Source organism: Aspergillus ibericus (genome assembly GCF_003184845.1).
Source record: "Aspergillus ibericus CBS 121593 unplaced genomic scaffold BO80scaffold_27, whole genome shotgun sequence".
Taxonomy (NCBI): domain Eukaryota; kingdom Fungi; phylum Ascomycota; class Eurotiomycetes; order Eurotiales; family Aspergillaceae; genus Aspergillus; species Aspergillus ibericus.
Genome location: NW_020292125.1, coordinates 153,518 through 169,854, shown reverse-complemented (window position 1 = coordinate 169,854; position 16,337 = coordinate 153,518). Strand labels below are relative to the sequence as shown.

The window sequence follows — 16,337 nt, the reverse complement described above, 5'->3', positions numbered from 1 at the left end:
TGGCCTGAAAATATACTTCTAGCAGTCGATGTAGATCAGTGCGGCCCTGGCTGTAACCATGCCGGGTTATATAATTCGGCTACCTGCATAGCGCAGGGAAATATTGAAGAAATAGTAGGCATGACAGTCCGATCCACCCTTCCATTTTCAACTATACAATTCCCATCTCATCCACTCTAAACACCCACCCCACCAACCATCCTCCACCCTCTTCCCCCCATCAAGAAACCCACTCCCAACTCAACACCGGAATCTCAAACACCGGCGCCGTACACGTCGCGTTAAAATCCGCATCATGCGTACAGGTCAAAGTAAACTCCGTACTCCCCTGATACGTAATCCTACTCCCATTTGTACACTCCAACGCATGTCCATCCCCCAGAACATAATCCATCCGCCCCGTGGACGTCTCATAATCCGAACTCCCATAAAACGAAACAATCCGACCCTCGCCCCGATCCGCATATCCGCAATTCGACGCGCCGTTACCGATATCATGGACCCGGTATCCGATGTACTCGTCGTGGCAGGTCAGACCGTCTGCGAAATCGATGTCGAGCGTCTCCGGGGGCCCGTACCCCCAGGGTTGGTAGTTGGGCATGCCGGTCCAGCATACGTTTACCATGCTCCCGTTGCAGGTGGTGGGGTCCGGGGCGCACCAGGTGTCTCCGCAGAGACAGTCTTGGAAGTTGATGTCTGCTTAGTTGTGGATGCAGTCGAGGCTTTTGGACCCGTTGTACCAATGGAAGGTGGTTACTTGCCAGGTGGGGAGGGGGCAGCCGGTTGGGGGGGTGATGGAGCGGGGGTGCAGGAGGGCGGTGGTGGAGGTGGTGAGGGCCACCAGGGTGGCGATGGTAGAGAACATGGTGTTGCTGCAGTGTATTTGGGGATGTTACATAGGTGAGTGAAATCCTGGGAATTGAGCATGCCTTTATAGCCGACTTTGGAGATCAAGAATTGGGCATTCTGTAGACAAAGTAGGATATCGAAGCGAATGGTTGAGGTCTAGAATCGGGCACTTTGTATGCACATAAGCCGCAGGTGAGACATCACGAATGAACAGCCGAGACGACGGGCCGATGTAAAACATCCGGCTGGTCCGCCCTATTAATGGGTGTGGCGGTTCCTTGGCATCGGAGATCTTGGTCTTGCTGCTGAGGTCCATATTCCTGAAATAGATGTGTCGAGACTGTGATGGGTGTTTAGCCGGTTGTCCAACGGCGACTACGAGCTGGCTGTCTTTTTGATCGGGATGATTTAGTTACATGAGTGCCCTGGGACTAGAACTTAGTTGTCATAAATTCTATTAGACCTGGTAGATAAATACAATTGAATTGAAGACCTCAAACAAGAAGTCATAAATGCGATAGTCATGTGACAGAGTTCTTCTGCCTGAGAACCAAGGCTATATGAATGTATTCCGCCATCATCTACACAAAATACTACCAATCCAAGATATCGTCCGACTCCAAGGGTATATTCTCGCACAGACCAAATCCCTGCAGATCAGACCACCGTCACACCATGGCACCAGAGGCTAATTAAAGCCATAGCCAAAGTTTCACCAGAATGGCAAAACCCCCACCAATGGTCTTAAACACCTTCGAAAGAATAACAAGAAGATACTAAGGAGAGAAATATGTATGTCGATATGATCGTTGACATCAGAAGACCCAGGAACAATCAGTATCCTCTCGTATCTCTATTTTGTTTCGCGCATCCTGAAGACTCGGCTTTGTTCCGGGCCGCGCAGAAACCTATGACGTCACCACATCTGAACCCAGTTCAAATTCCAAAACGCGTCAATGCCTGTCTGGGGAATTCAATGGCTTGAATTATGGTGTCTGGGTATATTAATGAATGGTTTGTACTCGGTAAGGTTACTCTAGGATTGCTGTCAAGGAGGTGGTGGGGTTTATGGGGGTTTTGTGCGGGGTGCGGTGGATGGAATCGATGGAATATAAGTTGCGGGATAATAGGAGCTCAGTGATATCTTCGTTGCATCTAGTGACTACAACGATACAAATTGATTGCATTCATTGATCGTCTCTGCAAGGCACGAGAGTATTCTGCTGCAACACAGCTTGGACCAAGCTATGTGTGGGTCAACTCCCGAGGAAACTCCGAGCATCACCATCATGGATTGATGCGCGATTGCTTTGGGTATGTACAAACAACAGCTTTCTAATGATCAGGAGGCAATTCCTGAATTAGAATTAGATCGAGCGATTAAAGAACCCCCGCACCCAACCGAAAGACTATGTGGTAACTGGTATGAAGCTTAAGCTTATCGTAGCCAGCTACCCTCACCGGACACCCCCTAACCAGTAAGTGACCCGCCCCACCCGCTCTCAGAATTTAAGAACCGCATTACCCCTCCATCCCCTCCCTCCCTCCACCACCCCAATTGATCCCCAATACCGTCAAAATGGTCTACACGATTGTTGTTCGTACGTGCTCCCACTGACTTGATTCCACCGCAGCCAGCACCCATCTGACCCATGCAGACATGCGCGCCAAGCCCGACGAGGAGAGCATCTCCAAGCTCCACGCCAAGCTCATCGAAGCCTCCCGCGTCTACTCCCAGGACAAGGAGACCCTGTCTTGGTTCGTCATGCAGAGCGTCCACGACAAGCAGGACTTCTGCATCGTCGAGCGTTACCTCAACGAGGGATCCCAGAAATACCACCTCGAGAACCCCTACTGGAAGACTTTCGACCCCTATGTTATTCCTCTCTTGGAGAAGGATATGGACCTGAGACGCTTTGAGGAGATGGAGTAGGGATATAACTGGATGGATATGATGTATATAACGGTTGTCTGATGCCGTGCATTGGACTGGTAGGGTAATGAAGCTACCTTTGCCGAATGGATTGCGGATGATCGATCGTCGTATCAGCTGGTGATAATACGGATTGGTGTGACTGGCAGAGACAGAAGTGGCTGGAAGCTATGGTGATGACGAGAATGGCTCAGCTGACTGATATGGGATGTTGCTTGATGACGAGCGAAAAGCCATCTCGTCAGTAGAAGTCTCGCTTCTAGTCTACAACACACTGGCAACTGTGAGCGACCATTTCAGATCAGTCGTGTTTGAGACAAGCTCGGCCATTTCTACCATATTGATGCGCCGATTTCGGACTTCATTTAAAAACCTGACAAGCTTCCCTCGACCGACGTTATGCGCTGTGTTCCGCTCTGTTCTGGTGCAGGAGAAAGGGACCTAGGCAGACAGCAGACCGGTTATACACGGGACACCCATGAACACAGAGATAAGTCCGCTGCGAAAAAAGCATTCAGAGGCACGTCTTGGGGGCGTCGAAAAACAGCTAGCAAAGGCCTAGAACGACCACTGGTTTTGATTTTGTGGCAAGTGTTTTCGTGCTTAATCTCCCTGAATGGATTCTCAAGCAGGCATTCTGTTCTCCGCAGCGCAGTGACCGCCAGTATATGTGTGAGTTATAACGTCGGTGTTGCGCTGAAAGGGGTAGATGCTGTGATTATTAGATTGGGTGTTAAGAAACGACGGTCCGATGCTAGAAATGCAAGGTATTGTTCCCGAGATTGTGCATGTTGCGGCAGCAGAATAGATTGGATTTTTTCCAAATGCTGTCCACTTAAGGAAGTCTTATATTCGGGGTTGCCGAATGACGGACCATGGACCGTCAGAGTGCTCAATTCGATGGGACAGGCAAAACACTGGCTTTGGCTTAGCGTCAGAAGATCCATGACTGGAATCAGTCAAGAGAGATAAACAACACTGGAAGAAGCTAGCTTATCTCTACGGCATTGCTTGGTAGATTTTCTGTTCGCTAAGAAAGCAGTCCGCCACCATCCCTTGTCCTATCATAACTGATTAGATTCACATCACGTTCTAACAACGAATAGAAGATACCTACAACCAACCACTCAAACCCCCCCCCCATTCGACCGACTAAAAAACGGACTCGAAACATAAAACGGCCGTTCGGGCACCCCTCCCACCGAGTCTCTTCCCCCCATCAACACCTGCATCCTCTCCCTGAAAGCCACATTATCCCTCAACCTCCCCACCGACCTCCCCACTCCATCATTTCCCTCTACAAACCTCGCATCCGGCACCCCCTCAAACCCCAATTCCACCCCATCCACCCACTTCCTCCCCGACACCACACACCCCTCCTTCATCCCCTCCGCACTCCGATTAATCATCTTCCTCCAGAACTCCCCCTCGCCGTTCCCCACCATCCCAGCGCCCTCCAACATCCCCACCGCATCAGCCACCCAATCCTGACAATTCCCGACTTCGAATTCAGGAATATTTAATATATCGTTCCCAAAATCAAAGAGGAGGGTAGTGATGTGCTCACTCTTTTCTTCAGAGAAAGTGGCTAGTTCGCAGCGACCTCGTAAGACGGGGTCGTCTTCGAGGGGTTGCTCACGTGGGTCGTAGATGAAGGTCGTGTCAGTGGGGTTGCGGATGTGGTGCATCGTGCATGTCGACGCGCCGAGCTGGTAGATGGCGAGGCCCATGTGGGACGGGCTGTCGTTGAGGGTAGCGTCGCCGCGGCCGTAGATGTTGATTGCGAGGGCGTGGGTTGGAGGGTTGGTGCGAGGGCTGGTCATCGTGATGCAGTATGTGAGTGTAAGGGCTTGATGAGCGGGATTTGGATGATGGATGATGGATGATGGATAATGGTGGATGGTGATGGCGCGTAGGTCTGCCTGCCTGGAGCGTAGGCGCCAATATTGATCACGTGCAAAGTGAGTTGGTGAGGACAAGGGTTTAGTCGGGAGATGAGGGAAGAAAGGTATTTACACGTCGACATATTGTTTGCTCAGAATGTGTTTAGCTCATTGTATCCCACTCGTTTGCCATACGCCGTTTGGTCATGGGTCTTAGTTTGAAAATGTCCAATGATGACCATATTCTACATCAGACAGTTCGACAGCTAAAGACCATGGGGCTATCCTATAGCTTTCACACACGCTTATCTGCATTCCTTGATATACTTGCCGCTTCGTTGGTACTGTTGTCATATTGGACGGGGGTTGGCGGGATATTGGCGAGACTATGAGGGTACTATCGCGTCATGTTCAATCCACACTGGCGAAGATTGTGAGATAGAATGGTCGATAAATTCGTTCCCCCATTCCATACTGAGTAAACTATAATGGAGACTATTTTTGGGTATGTATGAAAGCAGCCTCCATTGTTCTGTGTTCTGTTCCTAACCTACGTTGAGGACTTCCTGGGTGGCCTCCTTATAGGCATGCCTTCGAATATGATTAGGTCTAGTCGTTTTGATTTCCCCTTTCCAATGTCTATAATTCCATCGCATATTCCCCTCAAATTTCTGGAATTTGATATAATTGACCCATCTGTAGTCATGCAGGAATCACTCGTCCTATAACCCTGATCTTAACATCACAAACATCTAAACATTCCTTCCTATATAGTATTTCTTTCCTTACAACAACCAAAAGAAGTCCAGACACCGTGAACCCCTGACACCTACGGATAAACAATCTCCAAAATCAAAAACTATCCTATAATGCTACCCCAATTCCCCTAAAGAGGCGACGTTGAGTGAATCCGCTCATCCCATCAAATACACTGTATGCGAGCACAAACCATCATCATAATCGTTATTAAACATACGTTTCCTAACCCCCACATCATCCTTGTATCTACTTTATCCAAATTTTGGGTATGTTAAAAAAGAAAAACCTCTGTATGGCCAATCAAAAGCCGAATATCGATCCCTGAATGAATAAGAACGGATAAAAGGCCGGAAAGGCTTTCTGAGGTGATGAATGCACTCACCCCGGGGAGGGCGGTGGTGTTTAAGGAGACATTTTTAGCGGTTATTAGATTCATGTGGGCTGGTCTGGTGATGGTATCGTAGCTCACGCAGACCTTGCTCTTGCTTGGGCTTGTGTATTTTGAGTGGGGGACATACAGGCGGGGGTGTATTGTATTATCTTTATCCGCGTGGCTAAGAAAAGAGCGAGTAGTTGGTATGGGGATCTATACAGCAGGGCTCATCTTACATCTGAGAAGTGGGTTACATGTCATTGTATTACGAATGGAGGACAGTTTCACAATAAATCAATTCTGATATTCAAAACTATCATGTCAAATGAAACCATAACCCGCATCATTCTTCGCTGCATTCAGAACACATCACCAGCCATACTTTAAACCAAGGACCCATCTAGCAGCTGTAGCCAGGAAGACCGCTGATGTCGGTAGTGACGATACCCCAGGGAGGGTTGCAGCCACCCTCGGCCGTGTTGTAGAGGTAGAACCATCCTATGTTTGTCAGTATACCATAGTTTTAATTAGGACAGGGCTCACGTACCGTTGGCACACTGGCAGTAGGTTCCGGAGACACCGCAGTCGGGGTCGGAGCTGGATATGGGTTAGTCTCTGTTCGAGACATCAGGCTGGGTTAGAGGTAGTGACTTACAAGGCGTAGCAGCCGCTGTCACCGCGGGCCATGAGGCCGTTCATGCTCTGGTCGGCGGCGGGAGCAGCCAGGACCGTGAGAGCGGTGGTGGCGATGACGGTGAGGATGGCAGAGACCTTCATTTTGATGGTTGAGTGGTGGATATTCTCGGAATGAGAGAAAAAGTAGATGGTGGTTGAGATGAGGATTGTTGGAGTGATGATGAGGAGTACACACGGGGGTTTTACTGGGCTTATATATCTTCGAGGCGAGCCCCGAGACGAGGAGACAGCGTAGCCTTGCGACTCATGGTGTTGTTCATGGTAGAAGGTAGTGGCACGGTGCCGGTAGACCGCTTGCACTGGATGCAACTATCCAGATCGCTAGTCTGCTAGCCTGAAGGATTGAACTATGGCTTTGTCGCTATACGAGAAGGATGAGGCTATGGCAGTTGGTATGGCTCGAGGAGGAGTATAGCGTAGAGTTCCAGTTCCATGGTCAGATTCGGAGGTATAGCCGAGCACGGGCAGGAAGAAGCCCTTGATCGATCCACTTGGTGCATACAACGAAGAAGCTACTGGAAGCTAAGACGCGAGGCTGAATGCTTACATCCTCTCGGTTGCAGATTGCAAATAACGTCGTGAGCTTGGCTTTGGCAATGGTCGCATGGGCTGTCTGGATGAACTTGGACGTGAAGAACTTGAGGTGCATCAACCATGAATATTGCAACAGCACAGGCTTAAAGGTCACATTAACAATATTCGAGATGGAATAATGATACTACACAGTGTCACCAAGAGTATGTGGGCCGATGTAAGCACTTGGTCGGCCGTAGATAACTGATCATAACCGAGCATCAGGCTGTGAGGCTTCACTGAATACTGGCGGCTCACTTCTGAGACACCATTAGACTCCGCGATCCAAGTCGGAAGGTAAACCGCATGTCCATAGCCGGTGCATGTAGCCTTGAAGGCTCTAATCCTGCAGCCTCCTCACCAGAGGCTATCCTGACATGTGGGAGCGACCATTGGTGCTCGAGTTAAGCCCATGCTGACTTCGAACCAAAGGAACAGACGAAGGGACTGATAACATGCTCACTAGAACCTAGCCTATCATATCCTCTGACAGATGTGGGCAGGTGACGCTAAGCATTGATCCTAGGGTCAGATCAGGCGCTAACAACGGTCTAGGGACGCGCCGTCGGGGTCCGGAGCATTTAAGTCCCTGGACTATCCACGCCACCAAATTGCGAATCCCCCCAGGAAATAACGCGGACCAAGGCTGATGAACCTAACGAACGTGCTAGCGAAGGGACTGAATTAGTCCCTTCCTCCGCACCTCCTTCAGTCCAAATCCCTACCCTTTCTTGCCGACTTGTTCGTCAGGCGAGGAGAAGACTTTTGCCGGTTGTCAGCAAAGATTAATCGAACGAAATTAATTGTGGCCCATAATCCTTCTGTGTGCTGTACTGAGTGGTTTTCAGGCGTCCGTATATGGACGGACCCTGATTTGCGGGTCCGTCTATCTTCGAAGTTCGCACCTTTCGCTTACAAGTGGGGTCTGGTCATTTCCGACGGATTCCGTATCTCATCAGTTGACATTTTCACTGATGGCTTGCTTGAGAACGTGAGCCGAGGTCAACTTGTGCAGAGCTGGGGGTGATTTTCGATCTTTGTATGGAATGAGAAGTAGAGGCTCTGTTCTGAATGAAAGCGTTAGCTGATATCTCTTCAATTCACAGAGCATATTCAAAGATGTCAAGCCGACGAAATCGATCCTATCAAATCATTGTAAGCAGAGACGATGTAACGTTGGATAGGCACCATAGACGGAAATAAGACTATATTCTGACACACCCATAGCATATCAAGGGAATCTCGGGCTAAAGGTCCGGTATAATCCATCTGGAGTCACAAGTGTGAGAGGGAAGAAGATATTGGTGGGAGGCTAGCCGATGGCGGGGCTTCGAACCTCTACAATCAGGTGATTGCCACACTTCACTTTCTCTCTTGTTCCATCGTGTACCTTGCTTTCCGTGCATTCTAGTGCTGGGTGTGGCCCCAGCAGAGCTGAGCTGAGCATCTTACGTCGGAGGGGTTTATTTCATCCCAGCTAACACCACCTATTGCTCTCAGGATTCAGCGTACAACCGGCAAGCTCTGGATGCTTGGGTCTGATGGCAAGTTGCTTGCACTGATTAGCATGCGTAAAATCTAGCTACCACTAATTGGACTACATTCTAGACTACTGTCGCGGCTCTAAAGGCGTCGGTCCTACGGTAGGTGGACTTGGTCTTTCATCTGGTCTTGTACGATGTTTTATGATACGGTTGGTGCTAACACATTTTAGCTACTCTCCCCCTTGAGCTACTAAGTTATGTTTGGCGGATAAGTCTCAACAGATACCCTCACATTGCGATACTTAGAGGATGCTTAGAACATCACAGACCATCAAGAGGCCGCCAGACCTTCATCCAACGCTAATCTCGGCATTAGCTATCGATCCATAGCAGGTGCAATGAGCACATACCTTGTCGTAGGGCTTGTTGGAGTCGACGAATCTCAGATCCGTGGCCAACCGGATCCGTCTTTCAAGGTCCTTATTCTTGCAGCTGGCATGCACCAAGAACGGATCGTGGAAGATCACATCACCGGCTTCGTACTCCGTAATCAGCCACTTACGTTGAGCATTTTCCCCATATGCCACGGTATCACGACTCAAGGACCCTCCGTCACTCATGTTCTTATTGAATGCTGAAACACGCTCCTCATCCGTCAAGTTGGTTGCCTTGCGTGTGAACTCGGCCTCAGTCTGCCGCCCAATGTCGGTAGATCCCTCCAGATACATCAATCCGCTGCCCTCCAGCGAGATATCTCCAATTGGAACCCATGCAGTGAGACTGGTTGGAGGTCCCGCACGAAGATACATTTGATCGAAATGGACAGGAGTTATTTCACTGTCGGGCACAAAGGCACGAAGCATTGTCCGTTGCAGCATGGTGATGTCTTCCCATCCAGTGAGTCTTCGAACAAACTCCCGCAGCTCTGCGTTCTCACAAAGCTGCAAATAGTACGGTGCTTCATGTGCGCTGATCATCAGTTCTAGATACCTTTCCGACTCGTAATCGTCTTTGAGGCCGAAGAGTCGTCGGAGGTTCCCTGGGGGCAGGAACTTGCGGCTGTCCTTTTCACTAAAAATTCCATCGATCGGGTCTGACCCTTCTTTTAATAGCCCAGAAGGTGCCATGTAAGAAAAGTATTTGCGACGGCATTCTAGGACTTGGTCCCGTGGTAGGAGGTGCTTGATCTATGCAGTATCAGCATGGAAACACACAGTTGGGTAGATAAGTTTACAAACAGATACCCATCCTTGCTGAATCGCTCCTTCATGACTTCTATCGGAGTGTCCTTTGATGTAGGCTGGAGGTATCCGACCTTCTCAGGGAGCATGGGTCCGAAGTTCGATTCCAGGTTGAGGTTTTTAGGATCGGTCGGGTAGTAATTTCCGTATTGGTCATTTGGAGAGATGAGTTTGTCTGCTACGAAGGGAGCAGAGGTGAGCATATCGGATGCACAAAGAGTTGTTGTCATCTTGGTGTGAACTGTTGAGTGGTATGGAGTAAACTGATGCTCTGCTGCAAACTGCAGGCCTTATAGATCAGGCCGGCTAAAGCGAACTACAGCCGTCTACTGCCGATCCCCGCACCCCGCACTCCTTCCACTTCTCTTCTGCCCCTTGGGTTTCTTTGTCTTCAGTATCCTTAGTCCATCTTGTCACCAGCCATGACAAAGAGCACTGGGACAAGGCTTTACCGGGCGTGCCTCCGCTGTCGGCAACGCAAAACAAAGTGCGATTTGTGAGTGTTCTTCTACCCCGCGCCTCTCCGATGGCTTAACTTTCTCACACCATCCTCCTAGACGGTATACTCGTGGAAACAATCATGAGCCGTGCTCAAAATGCGCATCTGAGGGATATCGATGTATACTGGCAACTTCAAGGAGAGGAGGGGACTACTCGCGCTTTAGGGGTCGCCGTCATACCTTAGCGACACAGCCTTCAATAGGCACCGAAAGCTCAAAAAGAAAGCCGGAACTCGACTCTAACCCCCTACGCTACAGGACTTTGAGAATGCAGAATGATAGCAAGTTTGATGGGGGAGTCCAAAATCCCTGGGAAGCACTACAAATCCTTGCTCAAACAGCTGCCAATATGGGGGAAGTCGACAAAGCGCCCCCAAGGCAGACTCTACCGGGATCAGCCTTCATGCAACGGACTAGCGACGGCCAAGAACAAGCTCAGGAACATATCAGCCCCCCTATAATGGCGTCAGAGATCATCCAAGAAGGAATTGTCGATATACATCACCTGGAGCCCCTAGTCCAATAGTACGTTAGCTCCCATGTGCGACAGTGCGGCAGCTGACTCGCAGCGTACAAGCTACGCAGATAATTATCACCCCTACTTTCCGATTGTCCCGAATACCTTCCTGTCTACCAAAAGCTCGCACTTGTGGGCTACAGAGACCTTTCTCCTCGCTTCTGTGCTTACAATTGCAACCCAGAACCGACCAGACTACTTGTCCCTTCATATGAGAATCAAAGAATACGTTGATAAGCTGCTCCTTCGTGTTGCTCTTGGTGCCAGAAGTGTACGACATGTTGGTTCTGTGGAAGGCCTACTGCTACTAGCCGAATGGATGCCGCATTTGATGCGTTCAGAGGACCATCTACAGAACAGCCATGAACGAGATAACGCATATGACGAAGATTGCGTTGCATGGAACTTAATCGGTCTAGCTGTCAGACAAGCGTACCTATTACACTTGGATAAACAATCTTTTCCTGGCGAAGTAGAGTCCGAGCCACAAGAGATTGGCTGCAGGAAGAGACTGGCATGGATATGTAGGTGGGAAACCTATACGATGGCCGTGTTACTGACTTCGCCAGTCACATATCTTGCCGACCGTCAGATATCGATCCAAATGGGCCAAGCCTTTTGGTGTCGCGGACCTAGCCTATCGACTAGATTCAGCACCCAGGATTACCCATCGCTTCAGTCGGGGATGACTGGCGGGATTGACTATGCTTCGTTTGTGCAGGCGCAGGTGGAGTTGACCACCATTTTTGGGAATATCCATGATGTTCTTTACGCATCAAAGTCACGCACCTCACAGTTGATGATCATGGGGGATTACTCTAAATACCTGGATGATGGAGCTAAGGCGATGGATATGTGGAAGGGAATATGGTTCAATATTGATATCCCGTCCTCCCTGTCCTGCCTACTCACATTACAGTTTGAATATTTGCAGCTTTATGTCAATGCTTTTGCTTTTCAAGCAGTGATATATCGAGCCTGCAAAAAGGCTCCCATGACTAGCCAGGAAGATAGCGATTCCCTCTTCCCCGACAGTGTCATGGGTAGTCCAGATGGCCGCCATATCTACTCTGCTATTGAGGCCGCGAAAAGGCTACTACAAAACCTCGTGGGGGGTGCGATTTCAGGCCATATGGTGAAATTCCTTCCCATTCGGTATTATCTGTGAGTTTTATACAACTTGGTAACAATATCTATCTTGCTCTAATGCTTTCTGACATGTGTGAGCATCTCAGCTATGAGATATACGCGTCTGTTTTTCTCTTCAAAACTCACTCCATTGGGGCAATACACTCCGATGAGGACGAAACTTGCTTCACACTTACCAGAGAGTTTATCTCTATGCTGAAAGCTGCTGCTACATCCCCAACACATCTCGCCTATCGCTATGCGAAGCTGCTCGAACGTCTATGGTTTCATTGCAACGCCACTCCTCAGAACGGCGTTGTTCGGCACGGACTCATAGCTTCAGATCAGTCACCCAGTATTCCTCCAGGACCCGATTCTTTCCTGCAAGCCCCCTATGGGGATAACGGTTCGATGGCGGACCCTGTACCAAATTCATTTTCTGACATTCTGCAAATGGATCTCGGTTCGTCTGAAAATAATAGGAATGACGATGAGACATTCTTCTCGAGCCTTCCCTTCTTCCGATGATTCCTTGACCTGGATGAAGAGACTCATCTATTGGGACTGAGGCCCTAGGGCGTCTTCACTTTATTCTAGGATTTTGTATGCGCTACCTCAGAAATCAAGAGCTGTTCAGTAATTACCCATCGCACCTATCATAAGCCCAAAGTCAAGTCATCTTCTTTGATATGATGCTAGCTATTTGGGTGCTTCCCGTTGAAGCAAGAATATGAAGCCACGCAAAATGCCACGCGCGTAGAAACAAGTCGATAACGCAGTAGAACACAACTAACAGTCCACAATGATACGCAACTGCGGCGAGTCTCCATTCTTTTGTCCTTGATACCTCATTCCTGGTTCAACCTACGCGTTTCGTGTGGTGTGGTATGCTTTCTTTCCTCAGTAGCTCACTCCAGGTCGTGATTAAGGTTTCTACCCACGTCTTCGGTGACTATCCATCAGTCCCTTAGACCTAAGTATCCATGGACAGGCTGAGGGTCGGGATCTAGCTCGACCTGACTGATTGCAGGCCTGTCTGAAGCATAAATTCGGCGACATGGCGGTTCACCTGCGGGTCTATAGTCAGTCACCCTATCCCCCAATCACAAGGCCCAGAGTCGGGACTGCGCATGAGCTAACAACTTGTTCACCCTCCACCTTCCAGGCTTCCACCGACATTTTCTATGCTAAGGAACGATATCGAGCATTAAACATCACGATGATTGCCTTTTCCACTGGCAATCACTTATGGCTGTCTTGAAAGATACCTAACCCAGATATGAGCTGCTATGCACTCCGCCACAGAGTATGTGGCGATGCGGTCTAAGCGCCAGCCTTGCGGACTGCTTTCCAGCCTTTAAACTTCGCTCCTGTTGTAGTAAGTCCACACAATTTTCGACGACAGGGCGTCTCTTGTCACCCAAAGCAGGCTTTTCAATCATGGTAATATCCTATCTCAATGGCGAGCTGCTGAATACCAGCGATTTTATTTCCCTCTTCTAAGCGCTCCCTGCTAGCCTCACGGAGGGCAGTGCTGCTTCCGTGACAGATTTATAATACAGTAATAACCCTCAGTCCCGACCGAGTTCTTTTCATTCCCTCTGCACCGCTCGTCGTTCCCTTGAACCTCGCTGCATGTCGCCTTGGGATTTCTCAAGTCATGACTGACCCCGTGGGTTTAGCTTCCAGCGTTCTAGCGTTAGGAGGGTTTTTGATAACTCTCCTTGAATTTGCTAATGAGATCAAGGACTCTTCGGAGGACCTTCGACGATATCATACGGTGCTGGAAACTATCAGGAGGGCAAGTCGACAGAATTTCGCTCTAGGGACTGATGCTGACATACGTCTAGACAACGGACCTTATGGCCTACTTCGCAGGCCAATCCGAGTCCATCAAGAACCTTGAAACAATTGTGAATGGCAGAAAGGAGAACCTTGTTCGCTTTTGCGCAAGAAGCATCAGATTATTAATATCTGACGTTGAGAAACTAACATCAACCTTGACACACTACTACGGCAATAAAAGCCAGAAAAGCAAGGCCACAAAAGAGATCCTGCGACGCATCAGAGAAGTTTTCAAGGGCGCTCGATCTTCTTCGACTTTCGTTCTCAATCGAAATCACATCAATGATCTGATTCAAGCAGCAAAACATATCGAGTCTTCACTTCACTATGCTCTGTCCACTATACTCTTGGCACGGAATGAATTCAAGTAAGGATGGGATATCTGGGCCTTCGCTTACATACTGACCGGTCAAAGAACAGACGAAACACAAATTTTGATCAACAATATGAATGACTCTATTACCTCGCATTTCAATCAATTTGAAGCCTGGTGTGAGGCTTTCCAACAGAGCAACCCAAGCGTGATATACGTAAAAGCCAAACATGAACGTCAATCCCCGGCTAAACGAAGCTCGCAGCCACTGATAGTCAAGACACGCACGGGCAAAAACAAGCAGTGCATTACCCGCGAATACAGCGGCGGTTCTACGCCCACAAGCTGTTCACTATTAGAGCAGCAGGATACCAGTTTGATACACATATCATCGCAGAGCTGTGGAAGCGTCGGCTCCACAGAATGGGAGGACTGTAGCGAAACGCTTGCTGTCATACGAAATGACGGAGCATTTCATCCATCACAGTATATCGCCCAGTTCCCGATCTCTATCCAAGGACCGCACTCCGAAGTAGAGGAGGGCCAAGATCATACATCCTCATCTGAGGTTCAATATCAGATCAGCAATGGAAATACAACGGACGATGCCGTTTTCTCGCAATCCGAATATTTTCCTGTGACGACCGATGACGAAGGGTCCACATATTCCTCCGCTATCTACGATAGTGAGGAGCTGGATATTGATCCTAATGTCGAAGCTTTTATTGACGGCGCTGTTACTATTGCAAACTGTGTGTCCGGTGATAATAATTGTCTTGAATTCTGTGTGAGGACAATGATCATACACGACAGCGAATCGCCGGTTCTAATTCTCAAAGAGCCTTGTCGAAGCAGCACATGCCGGCATATATCACTTTATGCTCAAGGAGGCCTTCGAGCCGAGCATCCAACGCCCTGTTATCTTCAGGTTCTGTTGCGAGAAAACCAGGTATCGGAGGCACCAGAGTCTAGCAGCTCACATGATCATTGTCTCAAGGTGTTCACTACGTCACACCGTGACAAAACGCAAAAAGGCAATACCACATTGATCTTGGGCCAAATTGGACGCTTTAAGCAGTATGCAGTACCGACTTCGTTTTCAGCAGATGTTTTCACGGAAAAAGAAGATGAGAGCGAGGAAAGCGACCATTCCGAAACTTCGTCAAATGCAAGTACCATACTAGACGAAGATAGGCAGGAGGAAACCAGTGAAGTACCTCCCCAAGACCCAACAGTAACTGAAGAACTGCCTTTTAGCAGTCTCCCCTGTCTCTTTTGCAGAGAGGATGCCCTTCGACCTCGACTGAGCGCTGGAGGTGTCCAGGCGCTTTTATTCCTGCAGAACAACTCGTTTGGATACACGTGCGAGCGATGCAATGAGAGAACTTGGGTATCTGCGATGAGGTATGGCCTTACTGGAGTTGGCGCATCATGGGCTTTCTGGTGAAAAGTGTTTGGAATTATTTTTGAGGATCGATATTGCAATGATTTGTTTTTCGAGGTGGTCTCCTTATCCTGGTTTCTTTCCAATTTTCCGTCAATGACTGTTACGAGGAATGTTCGGACCAAGATCACATCCTCTTCCATGTTTTTACGCAGCTGCGTTCTTCAAGTTGATTAATCATTCTATAAACTAGTGCAAATATCTTCTTCCTCACACTCAGACAACTGGAGAAGTGATACTATAAATATATAATCCAAGTTGACTACTCCGTAGAGGAACCGCGCTTATCGTTGAGTGAGATGGAGAAATAGAAACGGACAGTGTAGTTGCATAGCGGGTCAAATAGCAAGCACCCCGCGTGTGTTCTGGGCTATCTTGGACGGGAAGGTGTTCAGCAGTGCACAAACAAACTATCACGCGTATTTATTCAGAATTGAAGACAAAATCGACATCCAGACCGCTGCTTCCAGTAAGTAAGTTTTTACTGGTCCTGTGCGTCCCTTCTAAAGACGTACCCCAGTACCACCGAGGAATCACCCATTAATTACCTCCTCTATATATATGTAGGAGGGCCTCCCTCGTTATGCCACACAACAAACTGACTGACTTACTGACCTAGACCACCCACCACCACCACCACCAAAAAAAAAGAAGAAAGATGAGGAAGAAAAAGGAAAAAAAGAAAATACAAGGCCCGAGCCGCGGATCGAACGCGGGACCTCTCGCAGATATGCTTGGGTTTTGAAGGCGGATGAAGCCATTCCCTAAGCGAGAATCATACCACTAGACCACCCGGGCT

At 48.8% G+C, this 16,337-nt stretch overlaps 9 protein-coding genes across 9 annotated transcripts; 5 read left to right on the top strand and 4 right to left on the bottom strand.

The window, feature by feature from the left end:
• Positions 1–220: 220 nt before the first annotated feature.
• BO80DRAFT_494636 (uncharacterized protein) lies at positions 221–1,053 on the bottom strand (the record flags this gene model as incomplete). Its single annotated transcript, XM_025723891.1, has 2 exons — positions 732–1,053; positions 221–626 (listed from the first exon to the last, which is right to left on the bottom strand). The coding sequence occupies exons 1-2, from the start codon at positions 863–865 to the stop codon at positions 221–223; spliced, it is 540 nt and encodes a 179-aa protein (XP_025573958.1). The 5' UTR covers positions 866–1,053.
• A 1,375-nt stretch (positions 1,054–2,428) lies between these two features.
• BO80DRAFT_446279 (putative quinol monooxygenase) lies at positions 2,429–2,782 on the top strand (the record flags this gene model as incomplete). Its single annotated transcript, XM_025721546.1, has 2 exons — positions 2,429–2,450; positions 2,508–2,782. The coding sequence occupies 2 exons, from the start codon at positions 2,429–2,431 to the stop codon at positions 2,780–2,782; spliced, it is 297 nt and encodes a 98-aa protein (XP_025573957.1).
• A 193-nt stretch (positions 2,783–2,975) lies between these two features.
• BO80DRAFT_120135 (uncharacterized protein) lies at positions 2,976–3,832 on the top strand. Its single transcript, XM_025713482.1, has one exon. The coding sequence runs from the start codon at positions 3,182–3,184 to the stop codon at positions 3,752–3,754; it is 573 nt and encodes a 190-aa protein (XP_025573956.1). The 5' UTR covers positions 2,976–3,181; the 3' UTR covers positions 3,755–3,832.
• BO80DRAFT_494634 (uncharacterized protein) lies at positions 3,490–4,671 on the bottom strand. Its single transcript, XM_025723890.1, has 2 exons — positions 3,900–4,671; positions 3,490–3,843 (listed from the first exon to the last, which is right to left on the bottom strand). Exon 1 carries the CDS (start codon positions 4,603–4,605, stop codon positions 3,910–3,912), a length of 696 nt encoding a protein of 231 aa, XP_025573955.1. The 5' UTR covers positions 4,606–4,671; the 3' UTR covers positions 3,490–3,843; positions 3,900–3,909.
• Positions 4,672–4,824: 153 nt separating this feature from the next.
• BO80DRAFT_120120 (uncharacterized protein) lies at positions 4,825–5,169 on the top strand. Its single transcript, XM_025713481.1, has one exon. The coding sequence runs from the start codon at positions 4,872–4,874 to the stop codon at positions 5,055–5,057; it is 186 nt and encodes a 61-aa protein (XP_025573954.1). The 5' UTR covers positions 4,825–4,871; the 3' UTR covers positions 5,058–5,169.
• Positions 5,170–6,134: 965 nt separating this feature from the next.
• On the bottom strand, positions 6,135–6,617 carry BO80DRAFT_426313 (uncharacterized protein). The gene is made up of 3 exons (XM_025719734.1): positions 6,453–6,617; positions 6,345–6,394; positions 6,135–6,295 (listed from the first exon to the last, which is right to left on the bottom strand). The coding sequence occupies exons 1-3, from the start codon at positions 6,572–6,574 to the stop codon at positions 6,198–6,200; spliced, it is 270 nt and encodes an 89-aa protein (XP_025573953.1). The 5' UTR covers positions 6,575–6,617; the 3' UTR covers positions 6,135–6,197.
• A 2,254-nt stretch (positions 6,618–8,871) lies between these two features.
• On the bottom strand, positions 8,872–9,994 carry BO80DRAFT_456340 (phytanoyl-CoA dioxygenase family protein; the record flags this gene model as incomplete). Its single annotated transcript, XM_025722160.1, has 3 exons — positions 8,872–8,910; positions 8,961–9,737; positions 9,785–9,994. 3 exons carry the CDS (start codon positions 9,992–9,994, stop codon positions 8,872–8,874), a joined length of 1,026 nt encoding a protein of 341 aa, XP_025573952.1.
• Positions 9,995–10,189: 195 nt separating this feature from the next.
• On the top strand, positions 10,190–12,563 carry BO80DRAFT_494633 (Zn(II)2Cys6 transcription factor). Its single transcript, XM_025723889.1, has 5 exons — positions 10,190–10,287; positions 10,349–10,816; positions 10,932–11,332; positions 11,378–11,972; positions 12,044–12,563. Exons 1-5 carry the CDS (start codon positions 10,214–10,216, stop codon positions 12,462–12,464), a joined length of 1,959 nt encoding a protein of 652 aa, XP_025573951.1. The 5' UTR covers positions 10,190–10,213; the 3' UTR covers positions 12,465–12,563.
• A 993-nt stretch (positions 12,564–13,556) lies between these two features.
• Positions 13,557–15,731, top strand: BO80DRAFT_120087 (uncharacterized protein). Its single transcript, XM_025713480.1, has 3 exons — positions 13,557–13,737; positions 13,787–14,148; positions 14,197–15,731. Exons 1-3 carry the CDS (start codon positions 13,597–13,599, stop codon positions 15,539–15,541), a joined length of 1,848 nt encoding a protein of 615 aa, XP_025573950.1. The 5' UTR covers positions 13,557–13,596; the 3' UTR covers positions 15,542–15,731.
• The last annotated feature ends 606 nt before the right edge of the window (positions 15,732–16,337 follow it).

Coding starts and splice junctions, on each gene's coding strand:
- BO80DRAFT_494634 (XM_025723890.1), bottom strand. CDS start 4,605: ATGACCAGCCCTCGCACCAACCCTCCAACCCACGCCCTCGCAATCAAC.
- BO80DRAFT_494633 (XM_025723889.1), top strand. CDS start 10,214: ATGACAAAGAGCACTGGGACAAGGCTTTACCGGGCGTGCCTCCGCTGT. Junction 11,333..11,377: donor GAAGAGACTGGCATGGATAT/GTAGGTGGGAAA, acceptor TGACTTCGCCAG/TCACATATCTTGCCGACCGT. Junction 11,973..12,043: donor CTTCCCATTCGGTATTATCT/GTGAGTTTTATA, acceptor TGAGCATCTCAG/CTATGAGATATACGCGTCTG.
- BO80DRAFT_120087 (XM_025713480.1), top strand. CDS start 13,597: ATGACTGACCCCGTGGGTTTAGCTTCCAGCGTTCTAGCGTTAGGAGGG. Junction 13,738..13,786: donor TGCTGGAAACTATCAGGAGG/GCAAGTCGACAG, acceptor ACATACGTCTAG/ACAACGGACCTTATGGCCTA. Junction 14,149..14,196: donor TTGGCACGGAATGAATTCAA/GTAAGGATGGGA, acceptor GACCGGTCAAAG/AACAGACGAAACACAAATTT.
- BO80DRAFT_120135 (XM_025713482.1), top strand. CDS start 3,182: ATGCGCTGTGTTCCGCTCTGTTCTGGTGCAGGAGAAAGGGACCTAGGC.
- BO80DRAFT_120120 (XM_025713481.1), top strand. CDS start 4,872: ATGGGTCTTAGTTTGAAAATGTCCAATGATGACCATATTCTACATCAG.
- BO80DRAFT_426313 (XM_025719734.1), bottom strand. CDS start 6,574: ATGAAGGTCTCTGCCATCCTCACCGTCATCGCCACCACCGCTCTCACG. Junction 6,395..6,452: donor GACAGCGGCTGCTACGCCTT/GTAAGTCACTAC, acceptor ACCCATATCCAG/CTCCGACCCCGACTGCGGTG. Junction 6,296..6,344: donor CTACTGCCAGTGTGCCAACG/GTACGTGAGCCC, acceptor TGACAAACATAG/GATGGTTCTACCTCTACAAC.